The sequence below is a fragment of the Acanthopagrus latus genome, chromosome 4 (genome assembly GCF_904848185.1).
Source record: "Acanthopagrus latus isolate v.2019 chromosome 4, fAcaLat1.1, whole genome shotgun sequence".
Taxonomy (NCBI): Eukaryota; Metazoa; Chordata; class Actinopteri; order Spariformes; family Sparidae; genus Acanthopagrus; species Acanthopagrus latus.
In genome coordinates, this window is record NC_051042.1 from 4,677,916 (window position 1) to 4,700,579 (window position 22,664).

The 22,664-nt window shown below is 40.1% G+C and overlaps 1 protein-coding gene across 2 annotated transcripts; it reads left to right on the forward strand.

Annotated features, from left to right (window-relative positions):
* Positions 1–1,982: 1,982 nt before the first annotated feature.
* LOC119018635 (monoacylglycerol lipase ABHD2) lies at positions 1,983–22,032 on the forward strand. Of its 2 annotated transcripts, none has more exons than XM_037096453.1 (12): positions 1,983–2,292; positions 3,809–3,887; positions 4,385–4,426; positions 4,997–5,212; positions 9,258–9,433; positions 10,563–10,730; positions 11,534–11,717; positions 12,812–12,904; positions 13,468–13,569; positions 13,734–13,803; positions 13,896–13,980; positions 17,969–22,032. In XM_037096453.1, exons 4-12 carry the CDS (start codon positions 5,004–5,006, stop codon positions 18,175–18,177), a joined length of 1,296 nt encoding a protein of 431 aa, XP_036952348.1. In that variant the 5' UTR covers positions 1,983–2,292; positions 3,809–3,887; positions 4,385–4,426; positions 4,997–5,003; the 3' UTR covers positions 18,178–22,032. The 2 variants fall into 2 exon arrangements, with proteins under 2 accessions (XP_036952348.1, XP_036952350.1); XM_037096455.1 differs by lacking the exon at positions 1,983–2,292 and adding an exon at positions 2,389–2,460.
* Positions 22,033–22,664: the final 632 nt, after the last annotated feature.

The window sequence follows — 22,664 nt, forward strand, 5'->3', positions numbered from 1 at the left end:
ATATTCGAATCATGTCACCTCGATATCTCTGGTACCTGCTTATTAAAAATGAAAACTCACTGCAATCCACGAATATTCTGTATTATGATGCACGATTAATAATTAGTCTTATAAATAAACTGTTTTATGATGAGCATGTGAAGGCAGCACCGCCCCCGCACTGACAATGTAGGCGGGGATGTGAATAGCCTCTCGGATTATTGACAGGATATTTTGGGATTATTGACAGGATATTTTGGGATTATTGACAGGATATTTTGGGATTATTGACAGGATATTTTGGGCAGCTCTTCCATTTCCAAATGAAAACAATCTTACATTCAGAGCAGAAAGACATTTAAACACGTATTTCTTATTATTCGTCAGGTCTGAAGAGGGGCCTGCACGATGTCCCACTCCCGCAACATTTGAGAGAATAGAGTGATTTAACAGTTTTGTGGTGCTTTGAATTAATCCCCGTGGGAAAACTCTTTACATGACCCTTGCCAAGTATTTAGGAACTCAGCAGGCAGAGTGCAGCCAAACCAGCTCCACTTCTGTGACCAAGGGAACTGGCAGGAAGAGGCTGTGGACACCAAGCATTAATATCTTTCATTAACTGTGGATATTTGACAACACTGAAACTGATGTTTATAAACCTTTACAATTGCTTGATACATTAAACATATGAATATGTTTAATATTAAGTATTCCATTGTTATGGTACCTGTTAATAGTGAAATTACAACTGACTAAAGTTTAATTAACGACAACTTCACCATTTATTAATGTTGGTTATTATGATGTGTAAGGCTATAGTTGTCCCACCAGAGATTGGGATTCACATGAAGCTACAAAGGAGTCAAATACCTAGTTTCCAGCAGTGAATTTCAGTCTGATCGTTCACTTTTTGGGCAGAAAAGATAAATTGACATTAAATTGTATAGACGTGAGGATTTGAGACTTGCAGAAATCTATTAAATTGCTCCTCAAAAAGTTAAAGTTTGAATTCCTCTTGCATATAGTTTTATTTCCAACTTGTCTGTTTGTATTCATTATTGTTATATTTATTGTTTATATTTTCTTGGGGTATTTTATTCAAATCCTATTTTAGCATTCTGTCACTAATCTGATTGTATGTGCTACATAGCCATTTCAAAAAAGCACTTTAAAAAAAGTGATTAATAAGTAACTTTATCATCATATTAGGTGAAAAATATGACAATCGGCTGAAATTAATCAGAAACATAGGTACAAAACTTGTGATCTCTGACAGTCCAAAGCATCGTTATGACATTGTTAGAAATGGTTTATCTTAGCAATTGCCATTCTTTGTTTTCACGGTGAATTAAGTCATCATCCAACTTTATTTGACTGTATTTTACAGTTCATCCCTGGTGCTCAGAGCTTCGTGTTAATCTCTGTCGCCACCTAGTGGATGTTTGGTTGTACTGACAGCAAGGGACTAAATCCTCTGTTGTTTTCCCTGTTGTTCTTGTTCCAGTAAACCTCTACTGCAGGATGTATCACATAAAAGCTGCCGTCAGTTAAATCAAAATAAACAGCAGCATACTGTACATACAGTAAGTAAGAGTTCTTTCAAATTCACACTTTCCATCCCTTACAATGTATCAATGTATGTGTAAACCCTTGAGTTAGATGAGGAATTTAAAATTAACCTTCTGATAAAGAAATCCTGACCAAAGATTCGTGTCTGGTGGTAGCGAGTAAAGTACAACTCAAGTGCTGGTATGTTCGCGGAGCTCTATGGAGGGTTATGTAACAGGTCTGTGCTCACGTTCCTGTCACGTTCTGGTCGATTTTGTGACGAACATACTAAAATGATTATCTACACACATATGGAACGTTGTGAGGTGATTTGATTCGGCCTATCGGAAGCTCGTTTGTAATAAAAAGAAACACCACGAAAAAAACATGTATTATATTTGTATTTATAATGAAATATAATACATAAAAAGATCACTCATTGTTACGTTTAACAGATAGGGGCGTGGAAACTGTCTGACATGCAGCGCAAACGCGACGTCATCGGTGGATTGGACCAATGAGAGCGCCGGAATGCTAATTCCAGAATCTTCTCGGAAGTGGAGACTGTGATGATGTCGGAGCGGCCGCTGCTGCTTCAGCTAGCTTCAGCTCTGTGAACCAGAGGGCGTCAATCTACGGCAGCCATGGTGTAGAGGAGCGTAAAACAAACAAACGAACAAAACTAATCAGCACAATGCAACGACCTTAATCGAGGCCTGTCGCTCTGGAGCAGCAAGGAGGTGATTCATCTCCCCCGCAGCAGAGGTATGAAGGCTACGTTAAAGATGCTGCTGCTGTCTGTGTCTGAGGTTTATCGGTGCTCTCAGATGATGTTCACCTCATTAGATCGATAATTAACGGCAGGAACACGGACCGTTAAAGACTCTGTGCTCCAGGGGCAGGATAGATGAGAGTTAATGAAGAAAAACCGAGGTAATGGGAGCCGTGTTTTGTGTAAATGCTGCCTGAATGTGAATTTCCTGCGCATCATGTCCAGGGTGGTCAGCGAGCTCATCCCAGCGAGCGGTTTGGTTTTCATATTCCGGGGACCTGAACGTTTATGCTAACGAAGATGCTGCGGAGACTGTCGGCCTGCTCTCAGACAACCATAGCACAGATTCATAGACTAACCCCCGGTGTTTTCATCCAGTAATGTGCAGATTTATAACCCCTTTCTCTCCAGGTTAGCTTGATAAATAAATGTATCCACGATGGTGTAAACTCCTCTCTGGGTTGTTGTGAGTCGTGACTAAGAAGGACGAGGTAGCGCTGTTGTTAGCAGCTGTTCTGTGGCTAAATTAGATGGTTTATGGATTCAAATAAACACACCTTCTCATACCTTCTCGTACATTAGCTACAGACAGCTGTCACAATATTCACCGGGTTTGTTTGCGGTGGGTGGGACAGTACTAGCTGCGTGGATGTGTGATGAAATATGCGATGGAGCTAATTTTATGCAGCTGCCATGTCTGTTTGGGCTGAGCTGTGTTGACAGGTGCACACGATTTAAAGCTATTTCCTGGGCGATGATCTTGGATATAAACTGCTTTTTTGTTGTAACACTTTTAAACAAATAGAGTAGACACTGTCAGAAATCAGTTAGAGATAGATAATCATAGATACACTGGGAAAGAGAGCATTTTAATCTGGATAACAAATAAAAAAGACAACAAAAAAATCCCTCATGCATGCCAGCTTAAGGCAAAGTGCACGGAAAAAGCCTTTTAATCCTGATCCAACGACCGAAAATGAACTGTATAAATGATATTAGTGCTACAACCAAAACTAGGAACTATATGGATGGATGAGGAACAAAACAATCTGCAGACACCACTACAACAAAACAATGACAGAGGAAACATGTTTTGTAACTTAATCGGAACAGGAACATGCTTAGATGAATATAAATGGTCCAACCAAATGTTACAAGTTATGATCAGCTTTACTCACCAGTCAAAATCAAGAGTAATCTACTGAGTGGCTGGTAAAATGTGAACATTTACTCATGGTTTGTTGGTGATCGAGAATGTTAGTTATAGGCTGGTTTGAGGCCAGACACACTGGTGTAAAGCAGTAATCCATCAAGGTGTTGTAAATATTTAGGTAATTGCTGATTTGTCTCTAATTACCTCTGACTACCAGTCAAAAACACACCAAGTTATTAAAATTAGAATAGAGAAAAGCATGTACACATCATGAATTTGAAGCTCTGGACAGTGTTTTTATCTTAGTAATGTTCAAGGGCTCAATGTATTTACTTTGTTTGTTTTTTTGTATTCAGGTTTGACCACATCACTGTGACTTACCATTGACAGAAGTTTGGAACAAGTCGTTTTTGGAGGCTAACTTGAACAAGAAATGTAAGTAAAAGCGACGTTTTTTCAACCTGTTCTTATATTCATTACACAAGGTGTGTGAGAAATCATGGCCTGTAGTAATGGTAGCAACACTCGGCCCATTTTATTTTTATGGTATTTTTATATGGCCACTTGATGAGAACAATGTGAAACACTATCGTCTATTTTTGTGAAATCCTGAACCACAACTTCCCTTTTTTGCAATAACAGGAGACGTTGTGTCCTTTGTGTGCTCTTCACAGTTCCTGTTCCCTCTCCCATCAACTCACAGCTGGCATGACTTTGTTTAATGCTTTGAATATATATGTACCATATGCGTAACTGTGTTCAGCTATAACTGTAGTGGTGTTTTACATCTGTCATCTGTCAGTAAAATGTCAGGACCAATATCCCTTACGTAGCGAGCCTTTCCATTGGTCCTTTGTATGCTGTAATGTAATTAAGGTGAGTGTGTTAAATAACCGACTGTGCCTTATCTGACTGTCTCTGTATTCCCACAGATCTGTTGCTACAGCGCCTTCAGCACCATCAGGACTATTTAGGTCAGTCAGACATCATACATTTTTCTTTTTTCTATTATAAAGTCACTCTGTGCACCAGTTTGTAGACATTTAGATATACTAGTCACTTTTATATCAATGATAGCAGATGTTACATGATGTGAGAAGTAAGACCTTCCTTGTCTCTCTTAGTTTCCTATACAAGCCTGAGGATGATTTGTTTAGGTTGTTAAATGCAGTACGACTGTGGATTTCTTGGTGATGGCCTCTGGATTCATTTTCCACGACACCCCAAAAGATTTGACTTCATGCTTCTCGAGTGCCTCATCTCAGTGCCTCTGTCCACTCTGCTTATAGAGAGCAACAGTAGCTAATGTTAGTTTAGAAATGGAGTTTACTCGCATAAAGTGATGACAGGTGTCTCTGAGCCCATTTAACCAAGAACTCAAAGAAATTAATTTTATCATTGTGTACAAGTTTAGATAATTGAAGGGAGTCAGGTTCATTTTTTTTGTCAAGATATCTGTGATTGTAATGTAAAATTTACATGGAATTGATTAGATTAAAGGAAAAGTACTGAAAGAAATGTGGTCCACTGTTTTTTTTTTTCAGAATCATCATGAACACCCACGAGTCAGACGTTCACACCATCTCCCCGGAGCTGCCGGCGATGTTCGACGGCATGAAGCTGGCGGCGGTGGCCACGGTGCTCTACGTCATCGTCCGCTGCTTGAACCTCAAGAGCCCCACCGCTCCCCCGGACCTCACCTACCAGGACACGCCCCTCAACCGCTTCCTTCTCAAGTCCTGTCCACAGCTGACCAAAGAGTGAGTCCTCAGCTCTCTCTGTGTCTTTCTCTAAAGGCATAACCGTGGAAATGCTTCGCCTGCCATCTGGGGCAGCAGTGGAGGTAGCAGTTTGTCTGGCAGGGGTCCCATCTGTCATCAGTTTTCCTGAGTGTGCCACATGTCTGTACCAGAGAAGTCTGGCTTCAGCTCCGCCATGAATTATACACCAGTCTGTGTTTTTGGGGCTATCCAAAAGGTAGCCTGGGTTTCTTTGTCTCCGATTACAAATATAGACTCATTCACCGTAGGACCAGGACATTTGCATATGTGATGATGCATGTCTACCTCTCAGGCTATCTCTGTCTACTATCATTTGAATCTTCCATTAGATGTATAATAACTGATGCAAACCAGTGGTTGTCATTGTCCCAGAGCAGTGTCAGGCAGGTATTCCCTGTGTAGGTTAAACCAGGTCAGCATTGTAATATCCTGTTCTGTGGTCTGCTGGTGGTGAAATACTCCATAGTGACTTTCAGCTGTGTAGGGTGTCCCCCTTCAAGCCTTCATCACGAGTGTCTGCTTATATAACCGATTGTTACAGAGCCCTTTGCCTTTCAGCTGCAGTGTCAGTGAATCTGAAGGCCACACTGATGTTTACATTTGTGCCTGGATTGTTATCATTCCCTCCTGAACAGCCATATTTTACTAAGTGTGTAGCTGAACTTAAGTTAATTGGAGCCTTGGACCCCGTTGGCATCATCTGTGTGGCGTCTCTGTGTCACTGAGGGTTCATGCTTGTTTGTTGCTCGTGATGACATCCCGCGGCGTTGCGTAACAGAGATCAATTTCACAGCAGAAGGCACAGGACGGCGTTTTTGTTTTGCTGCATTTGGGGAAAAGCATACCAGGGTTAACATAGGACGATATGAAACAAATGACTTTTTCTTAAACTGCATGTTTGTTTTAGCTTGTTTTATCTGTATCCAGAGCAACTTGTTTTGTCTTTGGTAGTGAATTTAAAAAGGAAAAGTCTGATGATCTGCTGATTGTTCAGGATCAGAGATGCACTGATATATATCAGCCAAACAGTCAAAACTGGCAGATATTCCTCTTGTTGACTGTTGATAAGATGACTGATAGTAGACAATGTTAGCTGAAGTGTGACATTATTTTGTTCTGCCACATTCATGAGTTACTGACTCGTGACATTCCTGCTGTCAATTTGAAAAGACTATCTAGTTACTGAAAAATTCTTCTCAATGACTATGTAGTCATATGGCAGCTAACAATACTTATGTAGTAGTAAAAAAAAAGGGAATCATTTTCACGTAAAGGTTTTACTAAAGACTGTTCATTAAATTATATGATGCATTTTTTGCTCTTAGTAAGATAGTATAATAAAGGGTTGAAGGACTCTTAAAGGGACCGTTAAGCCCATAAAGATGTTCTCTTATCTGTAGTGCTATTTATTCATCCAGATTGTTTTGGTGCAAGTTGCCGAGTTTTGCAGCTATCAGCTGTAGAGACGTCTGCCTTCTTTGAATATTATGGAACTAGGTGAGACCAGGTTTGTAGTGCTGAAAGTGCTCAAAAATACATTTGAACAGCTCAACACCAATGTCTCTTTTGAGAAATCATGACCTTGTTACTCAAGTTAATCCAAAGACCTTGTTGTGAGCAGTTTCATTTAGAAACTTTTGCTCTGTAAACATGACTGTCGTCCTCCTTGACTGTTACCTAGCGTAGTCATTTCAGTTTGCTAGTTTGCTATCCCCAAAAGGAAAAATTGTTTTTCCCTTTGGGGTGAACTGTCCCTTTTAAAACTGCTCAGTTATGTTTTTTTTTATAATGAAGATTTCTGTGTATCCCTGGCACAATATGAGGAACCCTATACATATTTTGTTCTTTAGTATTCATTTAGTTATGCATTTATTAGTTTATTTGACAGGGACAGCAAATGTAGGCATTGATACGTTTATTTGAAATGCAACTGGTGCACAGTATATGGGACTTCTAATATGCAGTCTTTGTTTTTGGTTGGGCTTTTGAGGAACACTCTTTAAAGAGACACAAACTCTAACAATGAAAAGACACAGACGAACAGCTGCCACAGACAGTGACTGTAACAATGAGTAAGATTAATTAATGACCAGGAACAGAGAAAAAAAAATCAGAGAGAGAAAAGCGTCATTTGTTCTATTATCATTAGTGCCTGGTGATTTCCCAGCTCTGTGGTATCAAACGCCCGGGACTTTACTCCTGGACTTTGATCCAGACTTTAATTCTTTGCTTCATCAAACCACACTGATGCATCCGTTTCCCCTCTCTGTTACCTAATAGCTTTCAAAGACAACATCACACGCTGCATGAGAAGGTGACATTTACCAGGGGAAGTCTGTGTTGTTCAAATTCAAACAAAGGGCTTGTCAGCCACATACATGAACAGATCAGAGCCTGCTGTCACTCACAAGGTCATTAAGTACAGAGACTGGGACTCAACAATAAGCAGAGGTTTAATGTAAGGTTTGTGTGCTTCGGTAATATTGAAGGCTGCAACTAATGATAACTTTATTTGTTAATTTTCCTTCAGTCGACTTGAGTGATCAATGGACTGATATTTACTGCTGTCATAAATGTGCAAGAGCAAAATAATGAGACACATCAGATAAACATCGATGTCGACTTTCAGTCAGCGTCATCTTCTCAACAGTCGACAACTGAAATAGCTGCCAGTTTCGATGTTTGACTGATATACTGTATCAGTGCATCTCTGATCGTGAACAATCAGTTGATACATATCTTAAACTGAAGCATCAAAAATGTATTTTTTTGGGCTTATTAAAAGGTATTTCTCAAACTGCATCGGTCAAAGTACCAACAGAGATAAGAGCTGCTTGTGATGTATGTTGTCTCTTGGTGAACTCGACTAATGTGGCCATGTGCTTATCCTCCGTCCACATTACAACAATGAGGTTATCCTCTTCCCGTAGACATAGATTAACGCTGCTGAGTACCTTCTGGAAAGGTGTGGTTAAGCTTCAGCTCCCCTCACAGCACATGCTAGATGTGATTACATTATCAGCAAATGGAAGTAGTCTGCTTTCTGATTGACTGTTCTCTTGTGTAATAGTGTACTTCATAGGTGCAGTAATTCTGGGAAGGACGAGGCAACCAAGAGTTAAAGGTTGAAGGGCTTGTGTAACTGTTAATGTAATTGAGCCCTTTGCTTCCTGAAGCTACGCCTCTGTGTTGTATACACACAACTAATGTCCACGTCTGTGCTCGAGTTTAAAGTTCTGCTGCTCTTGTTTATCTCATCGCCTCCCAAGATGGCCTGATGTTCATCACGTCATTGTCAACAAGAAGAAAAAATGCAGATGAATGCAGGGTGTTACATAATCGAAGGAGAGTGAGGAAAATGTGACCAAATGTTTGCTAATGTGTAATTTCTAAAAACTGTGAACAAGGCAGATTTCTTCTGTTAAAAGCTTGTCTTATATGAACTTAAGTATTCTTGAATTCCCCTTCAGCACCTTGTTATGGCTGCAACCTTACATAAAAAGCAGACAAATTGTTGTTTTGGGTCTTATTACGAGGTATGATTATGCATTAGTGTGCTGTTCCTTTTTATGATATGATAAGCATCACCTTAAAGGGTTTTCCTGTCAAGTTGTTCTTTTGGTCTCAGCGTTGAAATAAGATGGTGATTCATGATAATGCACAACAAAAGGAACAATATTTCAAAGGAATATTACGTAATCCAAAGCCTTGACTCCTGCAGCTAACTCCTACAGAGGCGTCACTGGAATGCAAGTACACAGCTTCTCAAAACAAGAGCAACACACCGACGTTAAACACTGATGTCTGCTGGGAGTTTCAAAAGCTGCTGCAGAAATGTGACTCTGTATGCAAAATACGTGCCAGACTGTTCATGTCATGAACCATCAATGCAAATGTATTTGCTCAGGATAACAATACAGTATGTTAATGATAATGGGAGCTGACTTTGTGCTCTTGCATTAGCAGACTCAGCTCATCTCTCTGGATCAGATTTAATAGCAGAGTCGTATTTTGTGTTTTCCAGGTACATTCCTCCCTTATTGTGGGGTAAGAGCGGTCACCTCCAGACGGCACTGTATGGGAAACTGGGTCGGGTGAGCTCACCTCACCCCAGTGGAGTCAGAAAGTACTTACCCATGCAGGATGGGGCCACATCGACCTTTGACCTCTTCGAGCCAATGGGCGACCATCGAACAGGAGGTGAGGCTTTTTCTTAAACAACAGCTAATTCTTGTTGGCTGCTAGATGATGGCTGATTGACCCTTTACTGTGATGCCAAACATAGAAATCTCACATTTTGTAGCTCTCAGTTTACTGTGCGTGATCAGCCAACTTTTCAATTAAAAGTAGCTATCCTTGCTAGTCTGCACCAGAAATACTAGTCCTTTAAACTTATTTTAATAATGGTCAGAATTAAATTACATATTGATGTAATTTGCACTAAAATATCATGTCTGTAATGTAAACAACTTTTGCGTCCAAGATGTGTTTGTGGTTATTTTATTTTGATTAGTGAAGAATGTGCTTAATCTTTTCAAATTGTATATACGTGTTTAAACATTTGACTTTAAATTAAGCTCAATATTTAGTGTTTTTAACTTTTCAAATCATTGACAAGTCTAAGTTTAAACTTCCACTAAAACATCAGGGGAATTGGTCATTAGGTTCATCCCTAATTGTAATTCTATTTTTAGGTTTTGTAATTCTACTTCTGCTACTTCTGTCTAGTCTGTAGTCCACTGCTGACCTTCCTGAAGTTTCTCCCATCTTGTTGTTCCTGATAAAGGTTTACCTTATCTAATTCGAGGGTCAGCTATAGGAGGCTTGTTGCATGTCAGACAGATTATAACTTGGATTTGGCTGTAAAGATAAACTGATCAATTACATCCACTTCTGTTATCATGTCCAACTTTAAATGTTTTTATCAGGCCTTCTAGTTCTGCAGTTCTAATACTTAAAGCCTTAAGTCATTGATCTTTAAACAGCATGTTTATAATGCAGTTATGCGAGAAGAGTGTTAAAGATTCCTTTCTTTGAATGCCTCAGCTGAACCCTGACCCATCAGCTCAACTCTGACCTCATGATCTTCTCTGAAAGCTTAAGACTCACATGACCTCTGGTTACAAAAAAGTACCGTTACTATTTTGATTCTGTTTTGCTGATGCTATATTTGACAAACAGTCTAATCCTTTGTTTTAGATCAGCTGCAGAGCTTTGCCTCGCTTGAACCTTTTCAATATACTGATGTGCTGTTTAGGAGAATGAAATGTTCTTGATCTTATCTATGCTCACATTTTTCTCTCTCTGACCCATCTGCCTGTTTTACCAGATGACATCACCATGGTGATATGTCCTGGTATTGGTAACCATAGTGAAAAGCATTACATCCGAACGTTTGTGGATTATGCTCAGAAGGACGGTTACCGCTGCGCCGTGCTGAACCACCTGGGAGCTCTCCCCAACATCGAGCTCACCTCTCCACGCATGTTTACCTATGGTGAGACCGATGATCTGACTTCAAGTTTACTTTACTACTGAGAAATGAACCTGTAATAGGATTTACAGTAAACGTTTGAATCATTTTGGTAATTTTGAAGGTTTTCCACATAAAATTATACCTTTTTAACAGTGAACTTATTTTGGGTAAATACACACAAAAAGGCGATATTTGGCCTGTTTTGGTTCAAGTATGCTCATTTAATTAAAGTGAACAGCAGCACAATCTTTCTCCTTCCAGTGTCCCATTAAATAGAAATAAAGTCAAATTACAGCCTTCTGCATGCACAGTGCATTCTGCTGTCACATACTCAGCCCACACTACTGGCAGCAGAACTGAACTGTCTGGGCCACGAGCTTCCTTGCATGGCCGCCTGTGCCATCAGTGTATGAATGATACTGTGAATAGGTGAATGTGACACATGTGGTAAAGTGCTTTGAGTGGTCTGCAGCCTGAAAACGCTCTATGGAAATACAAGTCTATTTAGAGCACAGCTGAAATTTGGCTTCATTTTGATGTGACTTGGTCTAGTTAAAGGTATTTTAATATCATGATCTTCCTTCATATAGACTAATCTCAGTACAAGATCATTTCAAAGTAAAATCTAAAGGGCTATATGAGCTACTACAGCTCACAAAGCTTATACATTTTCCGACCCGAGCTTATATAAAGCTCTAATAGAGACACAAATTTAATACCCTGAGCTGAAGGCACCTTCAGCTGGAACTGCTGAGCAAGAGAAAAATGTTCGTCCACTGAAGGTGTTATGTATTGATCGGTAATAGTAACTGTCGTCCATCCAGGTTGCACCTGGGAGTTTGCATCCATGGTTGGCTACATTAAGCGGGCGTATCCACAGACCCAGCTGATCGTGGTGGGCTTCAGCCTGGGTGGAAACATCGTGTGTAAGTTCCTGGGCGAGAACAGGACGAACCAGGAGCGAGTGCTGTGTTGTGTCAGCGTCTGTCAGGGGTACAGTGCTCTCAGGTGGGTTGGTGTACTCTCATCTCTTAATTAAAATGCATTGTGTCACCAAAGCCTCTTTATAACCCCGGCACTTGATGTCCATACATTTCTGAATATAAATGAAGCTCCGCATAATGCGGTTGTGTAATGTAATTATATATTAGTGACAGGTTTACAGAGCCTCTCCTGTCAGCTGTCGCTCAGCTATTCTATTTTCTATTTTTGTCTTGATTGATAGCTGTTTTGCTGATGTTGTCATTTTAAAGACTGTCTTTAAACACAACCAGCAAGAAAAACAAGTTGTCAAAGGTCGTCATGGAGGGCCATCTGTCTCAGAATTGTCTTTACTGCTCTGCATATGTCATTTTTTCAACTCTTTGCTCTAACTTTGTCATGTGGATGGTTTGTGTGTGTTCTTTGATGTTCCAGAACAGTGCAATGAACCGAACTGGCTGTCCTGACATGCCCAGAATAACTTGTCGTGTACATAGAGTCACATTTGAGGAACGCACAGGACAAACAAATCTATTACGAGTGTTTTTAAACCAGCAGAGCATGTGGGTGTTAGAGGAGAGTCTGCACTCTGCGTTCATGTTGGACTGAACCACACCTTCTGTGCTTTAAATGCAGCCAGCGTCTCTTGGCACACATGACAGGCTGGGTCTGTTAAAGTTTGGATGTGGGCACTGGCCAGGGGTGTGTTGCAGGGTTTTTTTTTTTTTTTTTCATTTAATGGAGTCCCCTTTCGTCCAAACCTAAGATGGCCCTTCAGTCAGTATTGAGAGCTGTGACTGTACCTCTTTTCCACAAATAATGTGTGATTAACAGATCACACTCCTGATCATTTTTCTAGTTGTATTTCCGATTAAATTGTATGAAAATGTTAGAAAGAAAAACAAGCTTTCTACTGGTCAGATATTTGTCGTTAGTTTTAGTGCTGGTTTGGTCTCTCTCTGTCAGTGAGCTGCATACTGATGCCTGACACCATTGCTACTCTCTCCACCAGCGTGACTCTTTGTCCGGTGGATTACACAGGACATTTGGTGTGTTGTTTGGAATGCAGACAGGCTGCACAAAGCTCACTTCCTGTGTGTTTGTCTGTCTTTATCTCTCAGGGCCCAGGAAACATTCCTGCAGTGGGACCAGTTCAGACGCTTCTATAACTTTCTCATGGCAGACAACATGAAGAAAATCATTCTCTCACACAGGTATCACTGTTGGTCCATATTGATATAACTGACATCATGGTTTGTCAATCCTGTAAACATTCCCTGATCCTCCACATAATAACTACGGCTCAGTCTGTAGATGCAGCAAAGAAGTTTTCAGTTTTCGAAGTATATTTCTATTAACATATTGAGGTTAAATTTAAGTTTACATACCATCTAAATTTGGTTTTGCTTTGCTCAGTTATTAATGGTAATCAAGTAAGAGACATTAGATATATAAAGCACCTTTTGAGGGAAGGGGTGTCAGAGTGCTTCATAGAGGCATTAATGTGTAGACATACTGTACATATTTGGCATGAGATGATAAAAAAGTAATGTCCCGATTATCCTGGCAGAAGTAACTGTAATTCACAGTTTCTTGATACTCATCCAAATATGGTTAAAATGGCATTAAAACACAGAAATTCTCCACAATCAGTGTTTTTGTCATGGTCCACAATATCTCACATACTGGTTGAGGAAATGACTGCACATTGAGGATGGATTGAATTAAACATTTCTCATAAATAATGATTGTTTGTGTGTATTTTTACTTGTTCCAGGCACAGTCTGTTTAGAGGGAGCTCAGTTAAAGTGGTAGATGCAGATCTCAGTCGGCTGTACACAGCAACGTCTCTCATGCAGATCGACGACAACATCATGAGGTGTGTGGAGAAACAAAAAAGAGAAAGTTAAAGTTCTCAGCGGTTTATCGTTATCTGTGTTATATCTGATGCTTGCAATAATGTTCAGGGTGAGAGTATGAAATGTCTATGATGTATTTGTTAAGTGAATTAGATAAACTTTCTTTTTTCTTGTGTTTCAACAGAAAATTCCATGGCCACAGCTCTCTCAAAGAATACTATGAAAAGGAGAGTTGTGTACATTATATTCACAATGTAAGATTTCCTACACGCCTCACAACATCTCGTATTATGTTTCTGTCTTTTGTCTCTCTGTGTATTTGTTTGACATACGTATTATTCTCCAGGTAAAGGTGCCGCTGCTGTTGGTGAACTCTGCAGATGATCCTCTGGTCCATGAATCACTGCTCACCATCCCTCGCACACTAGCAGGTAACTAACAGTAACATATTTCATTGCAATAGCAGTAATATTACACCCTAGTTACCAGAGGCTTTTGTTCAAAGTGACTTACAATAAGTACATTTGTCACAAGAAATGTTGACTGCTGGGAGGGAGTCATGCAGGGTCAAAGTGAACAAATGAGTCTTGAGTTTTATGAAATCCTTATAAGCTACTTCAAACATTTTAACTGTAGCAACCATGTCAGGAATGGGAACAAACAGTGAGTGAGGTGGTGGGGGTGTTGTTGTCATGCTGTGGCTCGGCAACAGATGTATATGAAAACTTCCTGGGGCAAACTTTGCATTGGACATGATGAAAATTAAATGTCATGATTATCCTGATCAATTATTATCCCAATAATCACCAGAGTATGCTTTAAATTCTTAGTATTGCATTCAAACATACATTTTGTGAAGGAATACTATCACAGATAGACTCACATCTTTTGTTTGACAACAATAAAGGACCGGTGGCACAGTGAGGATGTTCAGGATGATCCCAGTTCATGATTTTCCAGATATCGCAAATTCAACTTGATGGGCTTTTGTCCTTGTTTTAATTGCAATCTGAGATAAAATCTTACATTGCCTCATGGCTGGGTCAAACCAGTGACCTTCAAGGACACAGCTTAGTAATGTATTTTAGTTTAAAAGCAGCTATGCTTAACAATACCACAATGTATTGGTTTGATTTAAACTAATAAGCATGAAAAGAAATGTAGCAAGAAACTCTGATCATTACAGTTTAGAGCAAACTCCTCCCTTTTTTGCCAGCAACAGTTCAGAATGTGCTTTCACTAATAAAAAATAATGATCATGGAGAAAATGCTCAAGCAGCAGAATATCCTGCTGATAAAAGTTACTGAAAGTGTTTCTAGATAGTTCTAATTATATAATGCAAAACACAGGGTTCCTTTCTTAGTCTGTTTATAGAGTAATGAACAACACTGACAGTCTGAAAACACGTGAATACTGCAGACGAATTCCAAATATTTAACAAAATGAAAAAAATGGTCTGTCTTTGGGTCTGCACAGTGCAGCTCTCTACTTGTGTTTTTTCAGTAGTAGATGTACCTGCAGCCAGTTGGCAGCACATACTTCCAGTTGAAGCCTCAATTAAGTCTTTTAAATACAACAGGCTTGACCTGTCTGTCTAACAGCTCCCATTTAACACCTTAGATTCTGATCTCAGAATAAGAGACGTCTGCAGTCTGGAAGGCGCTCTGATGAGTTGGTTCTGCTCTCTGAACAGAACAGGGTGTGGTACAGAGGTCAGGACTGTGAGTAATGGCTTGGTGCGGTACAGCAGCTGTAACAGTCACTCACACAAATACCTGAGTGTCCCTCCTCTGTCTATTTAAAGCAAGTTTAAGTCCTTCACAGATTTCCAACATCTTATATTCAGTTCTCCAGTGCATCCACAGTGTTTAAACCTCATTTTAAAAACAATAGAAGGCAATTTACTCTGTGCCTGCTTCCACCTCACGTGGTGTTCACCAAGCGTTCCTTCTCATCAGCCTGTGTGCTATTTATAAACTCACTGTCCACTTTTTTTAGAAAAGGAAAATCCCTCATGCAAAGGTTTGTGTGTGTGGGTGGATGAGTCCTGACCAGAAGCGACTCTATCCTGCATGAGTCTCTGGAGAGAAACACTTACTGGAAAGCAGATCAGCTGCCCCTCTGACCTAAAAAGAGATACAGTCACTCAGACACACAACGACAGCATAACTTGCCATGTTGATAACAATGTCATTAGCTTAGATTAGAGATGTGTGATAAGATAAGTTCACAGCTTTATATGGAGTCCCGTATAAGGAAGTCAAAGTCTTGTGTTGGGTTTGTATTCACCTTTGATTTGTAGTGTTCATGGGTTATTGTTTCTTTAATGTAAGAGATTTGCTGAAGGATGTAATATTGAAATTGTCCCCTCCACACATGAAATATGTAAAGGTTCTCTGTTGTTTGTCACTATCTTTAACTATAACTATATATAACTCTATATTTTATTGGTTAGCTTATTAGTTTGCTTCCAAACTGTTTGTGGAAAAATAAAAACGAAAACAGCCTTCTAGTGTCAACCTCTGCACATATATCTCTTTACAAAGTGAAGCTGAAACACATTTTTAACTGAAGGGGGACTCGAAAGTACGACCGCTGCACCAGGAAAACAGGTTTTATCCTGTGAATCCAAGAAAAGCTTGAGTCACTGATTATTACATTTCAAAATAAATGCCATGCCCTTCTGCTTCAAGCTCTCTTTAAAGGATAAGTTCACGCAAAAATTAAATTACAGTCTTTATCTACTCACCCTCAAAGCCGATGAAAATTTGGGTAAAGTTTGGAACTCCGCTTAACATTTCTGAAGCTTCACAGCAGGACAGAGTTGCACTATTCTCCTAAGCAACTGTAGATGAAGTTACAACCTAAAAAAGATATAATGGCTCCATACAACTTGCTCTGTGTGATCCAGGTTGCCGGAAGCCCAGAGATCCCACCAAATCTTCACTGTAGCTGCCAAACTGAAAGCATTGGCACCCCATCTGAAGTGGGTGCACAAGCTCAAATGCTTATTGAAGGTGTCTATAACTTTTTTCTAATCAATTTTGGGTCATGGGGCTTCCAGAGACTTGGATTATGCTCGATGCTGCAGCACTATTTTGCTGTGAAGCTCCAGAAATGTTTTGCAGACTACATAACCTTACCTGACTTTCCATCAGCACCAGGGTGAGTACATTAGGGATGGACCAGCTATTGATGCGGCTAATTATCTGGGCATTTTTCTGATTATCGGCATCTGTATTTTTTTGTGTACAATTGCCAATAAAACGTAAAAATGCAATGCTCTGAAGCAGCATCCTCTGTCTGCAGTCAGCATTGAGTGGCCTTACTCAGTGTCCTGCCAACAACATTTTCTGATTAGTTACACATCACAAGTAGTACTGAAGTATCTGAGTCTGTGAATTAAGAAGTCACTAAAGTTATCAAATAAATGTTTTGGAGATGGAGTACAAAGTAGCAAACATAAAATTACTCATGTAAAGCTCCTCAAAATAGTACTTGAGTACAGTACTTGGTTAATTTGTGCTTAGTTACATTCCATCACTGGTTATTCTTAATTTCGCACCAAGATTTTTGCATTTTTACTTCAGATGTTTATTTGTTCTAAATATCCATCATTGGTTTCCTTCATTACTAATTATTTGTATGTGTGTTCGTCAGTCAGTAAATAATGACTGAATTTTCATTTTTGGGTGAACTGTTCCTTTAAGTATGAGTCCTACTATAGACTTTTCTGTTCCCACCTGTCACTTAGCCGCCCCTGAGACTGTGGCTCCAGCTCTGGACGAGCACTGAGTCCCAGTGCAGCGCTGCAGCTGTCATGAACAGTCATGAAAGCCTGTGTGGTCATAATCACTAGTCGGCTGCATCGGGCTCACCCACTAACCCAGATAAGAGCAGGAGAATAAGAAGATCCAGGCCAATCCTTGTCATAAGACCACTGTGCTTGGTCGCCCACAGCTGCAGCCTCTTCGTAGGCTCATACAGCAAATCAGAAAGGGATTATCGCTTTCTACTGCGGCACGGAGATGATCTCTTTTGAGTTCAGCGCTTCAGTAATTTCAATATGAATGGATTAGTGTCCTCTTGCGTATATTGAAAACACGGCTGTAGTGTCAAGAAACAGCCATAGGTGTTAGTGGAAGAGTTCTCTCTGTTATTATTAATGATTACACTATTTGGCCAAACGTATATGTTCATATTCTTAGTTACATTGCTTCACTGCTTAAACAAACCTTCCAGACATTGAGTCATGCTGTTATCTGTTTGACCATGCAAACACACCCTCCCTATCTATAACAGGCATGAAATAAACCCTGCCAGGCCCATATTTGGACATTTGTGTCCGCTGTTGGTTTTCAGATACTGAGAACAAACTACGCTGAAGTCTAACCACTGTGTGTTGTGTCCTCCCTCAGCAAAGATGCCCAATGTGATCTTCTCCCTGACGCTACACGGAGGCCACCTGGGCTTCTTCGAGGGCGCAGTGCTCTTCCCTCAGCCCCTCACCTGGATGGACAAAGTGATTGTGGGTTACGCCAACGCTCTGTGCCAGTGGGAGAAACAGAAACCGCCGTGCCAAAGTGCACACCTCAGTGAGAGCTCCTGCGTGGAGGAAAAAGCTTAAACCTCTGACCTTTGTCTCTCTCTTTCACTCCTCCTCCTCCTCCTCCTCCTCCTCCCCCATCGCCTCTCACCCTCCTCTCCCACCACTGTCCCAGCACTGAGGAGACACCTGAACTGAACCTTAAACTCTTCTTCTCTGCCTTCTCCTCCGGTGCTACTCACCTCTCCAGACCCACACATGTCTCCACACCTTCACCACGGTTCTCCTTTGTAATCACCATCACCTTACAGTATGTGAAGGAACAAAAACAAATAACTGCCTTTGTGCTCTTTTTCCTTTGCGAGGACTTTGAATTCAGAGCAGGAACATTTTCTCTATGTGTACGCACCAGTGGTCCTTGGCTAATGGAGGCATTGACCAAATATGATGAGAGGAAAGGGAAGTGAGAGCACCACTTTAGAGTAGTTCATGAAAAACAAGAGCACACATGAAGCCTCCTATTACTGTAAACTGACTGTGCTGCAGTCGGTGCCCGTTGGCGGCACCTGTAAGAAGCTCACTGCTTATCACCGCCAAGGCCATATAGCCTAGTCTGCTGTCTTAACCAACACAGCGTCTTTCTAGTATGTATGTATCTAACTCACAGATGTAGTGTGGATGTCCGTGTGCGCCTGTGTCGACCGAGAGTTAAAGACCCCGTGACGGAGCATGTGATCTTTATGTTTTTGGTAGTCGTGATCCAGATTCTCTGCCCCCTAACATGTCCGTTCTTTTGGGTGAACTGTTGCTCTGTTGTTTGTAGAAAATGTACAGTAGAAAAAAGAAGTATTACGGTGGGATTTTACATGTTATGTCCAGCTCATGACATCCTCCTGGCACATATGATTTGGCACTTGAAATGTGTTCAGACATGAGTGGGAATCAGCTCCAGTAGGGATCCATGCACATTCCCACAGTCACATTCTATCACTTTGATTCAGTGCACTTTACATCCTGTATGACACAATCCTTTTACTCCCTGCCGCCCTCATAAGAAGTATGGAGGTTATTGATGATTAAGCTGGAGAACTGGAGGGAGCGAGGATGATAACGAAAAGTTAGATGACTTGCGTCTTCCCTGTGTCGTCTTTTGTCCGTGTCTTTGCGCCCTCTTGCTCTGTCGTCTGCCTTTGATCAGCTGCAGGTCCAGCCAAGACTCTGATATCCTTCTCTTATTGCACAGACCTGCCACTAGCCAGCTTCTGAGTGGTTAAGTGCTCATAGACATCTTATTACATTTACCAGCAGATGATTCTGTGGTGTCGGATTTTGAAAATGCAGCCACTGTGGTGCTGTTTAAAGGGAAGGTTCAGCAGGTTTTTTTCTTTATAATCTGAGCTGTGAGGTGTGATTAGTAGGAGGGCAAAGGAACCAAATGTTTATTTCATTGGACTAAATTCTAGTCGGTTTCAGTTAGATGGAGACCACTGCATGCAAGAAAGAAGAGATTTAATGCAAGGGAATATTTATGTTTCTTAGACTGCATTGAAAAGCTTTTCTTTAGCATTTTAGCTCCACAGAGTGGACTTAAAAATGTTGAAATCCATCTTAGTCGTGTTTTGATGAAATCAAACTGCAATAATGGGACCTGTGGACTTTTAAAAACCTGAATCTAATTGAGAACTTTGTTGTAAGGGCTTAGGAAGCTGCTTCCAGTCCAGCCAAGTAATCTGAACACTGTGATGAGACAGATGGATGGTTTGAAATAATGAAGGGAGTGAGCTTTCTTGTAAGGCATTTTCATTCATTAATCTGTAGATTACTTCTCAATAAATCGATTAGTTGTGTGGTCTAGAAAATGTCCGAAAATGGTGAAAAATGTTGATTAGTGTTCCACAAAGCTCAAGACGACCTCCTCAGATGCCCAGTTATATTCAGTTAACTGTCACAGAAGCTGGAATCAGAGAATTCTGACTTTTTCAAGAAATTACTAAAACCAATCGAAAAAGTTGGCGATTAATTTGATAACTGATAACTAATCGATTAGTTGTTGAAACTCTAAAGCCAAAGTTTGTGTGTTCTAACTATTGGGTCTCATATCATTTGCATGTTATAGAGTCAATTTAAGTTGCAGGAGGTTTGGGATATCAGGACATCTCATATAAGTAGCTCATACTGTCAGTAATGGAAGTGCACAGAGTATAAAAACATATGAATGGTAAGAATCAAAGACCTGTGTTGATGCTAAACAGTCATTCAGTTTTTGTTTACAGTTAAAGTCTCCGCTGACAAATAGTAGTTTGATCTAAGTAAATGTTCATAATGGTCACATGAGCGGTACTGTAATATTGATTCTGATATCAGATCTCTTGTTACATTTCACCTCCCTTTGTGGATTATTCTGTGCAAATACTATGAAATCCAGGTGTTAATCTCACAGACACTGGCTTAAAAAAACGTTATCCCTCTTAACTCAATACTGATCTAATACTGGTGGCCTCTTTTCACAATTATTTTTATGTACTTGAAAGTAAAATGAGTCTGTCGCAGAAAGTCAGCAGACCACCGTCACTGGATTTAAAGGGAACTCCACTATTTTTCAACCCTATTTCCCTTTTGTCCAACCAGAGCCAGCCGTGAAATCACTCTCACCAAATCCACCAGACTCCATTTACAGAAACACGCCATGAAACACACTTCATTCAAACAAAATAACAGCCACCAAAAACACCTCAGTTTGTCTTTACAGTGTTCCAATAATCACCAACCCTGATGTGGTTGAAATAAATCCTCAGTCTACATTAGATTTGAAAATATCAGACGAGGAGACGTCAGAGAAGCAGCAGATGATAATAGCTTGTAGAGAGATATTTGCACATGACGTGGTGGATTAAGGATTTCTCTCAACCAAACAGATGTTGGTGACTGATGGAACGCTGAGTCGACAAACTGAGGTGATTTTGGTGACGGGTTTTAATCAAGTGTGCTTTATGACAGTAAAGTGACATTTGATGTTTCTGTAAATGGAGTCTGGTGGTGTGCTTGGTTATTTGTGATTTAACAAAAAGGATCTTATTCTTTAACAAGAAGGGATCAGTTCAAATAATTGTTATCGTTTGACAAAAAAAAAAAAATAGAAAAGAGTGTCCCCTTTCATTCAACTAAAATTGGAAACACTAAATGTTATAATGACACTAACAATGAACTATTTAATTTATATCAGAACTGCCATGGCTGCTGTCTCTGGCGGATGCATCCTAAAGACGCTTTAGTGCATCCCTAACTGCAAAGTGTCAGTTTGAGTTTCTTTGCCCAGAAAAAAAAAGATTTTTCATCCTCCATTGTTCAAACCACAAACCACTGCTGCCATCTGTTGTCAGGGAGACCAAACTACAACTGCCAGTCACTCATGGCAAACGTCCTCTCATTCGCATGCAGAGAGGTGACATGATTCAGGGTTCGCTCTGTCCACAGCTCTCATTTTAACACAATCAGGTGTGGTTTGGATTTACTCTGGCTCGTAGGGAAATCAGAGGAGTATTGACGACACCAGCACAAAACCCGGTTTCTGCAGCGAGAGCCGTTTGTGTTCTTTCTGAGATTTTTTTGCCTCCCCCCTGACTTTGCACAAAAAAATGCAGGTTTGGATGTATTATTTGGATGTATTTTTTTTTTCTTGTTGATTATTTTGGGGTATTTTTGTTTTTTGTATTTTGTATTGTTATTACGACTTCTTGTGTTATCGTGCAAATGCATCAGAGTGCGAGTGTTGATGAGTACAGTGTGTGTATACTGTGTCATATCACCACCTCTGAATGAAAACCAAAACTTCTTCACTTTAACAATGGAAAAGCTAAAGAAATATAATATAAATATAGTGTATATTCAAATATTTGAGGGAACATTTGTGAAAATAAAGGCAATAACCAACCAGGAGGGATCTCTTGTTATTTTAATGTTGCAGGAAATAGTGTCAACGTTATATAAGACCAAAACACGTCATAAACATTCAGATGATTTTCTCATGGAGTGTTGGCTCTGAAATGTCGGTTACCTGTGTTGATATGAGAATGTGCTCCATTGTATCTATCCTGACCCCGGTGCTTCAAAGATCCTGTTTTGTCAAGATTGTGGGCTCACGTTTAATTTGACTGGACAAATTTTTGTTTAAACATCTCCAGTATATAAAGAAATACTTCTTGGATTGGGATGAACGTTGCTCAGTGTTCTTCTAAGATGACGTTCAGTTCAGTTTAAATCTTTTTAGCCCAAACAAGTGATGAGAGCCCACAGTGTGTTTGCCCGCAACTTTAATTTTGTTCTGACAAACACGTTGATGCTGAGAGGCGGTTAAGGGATGTGTCGACGAGGAGAAGGGGCGCGCACAGTCACACAACATGATGTACTCGGATATTGAACACTGGGTGTTTTTGTTGAAGAAAACCAGTGGTGTGTGTGATCTAAATACGTGAGGAAATATGGTTATTGTGTTCCAAAATAAATTATTTTCTCAAAAGAAAAATGGTCTCCAGTTGTCTTAACTTGACTTGACGATAAAAGAAGCAAAA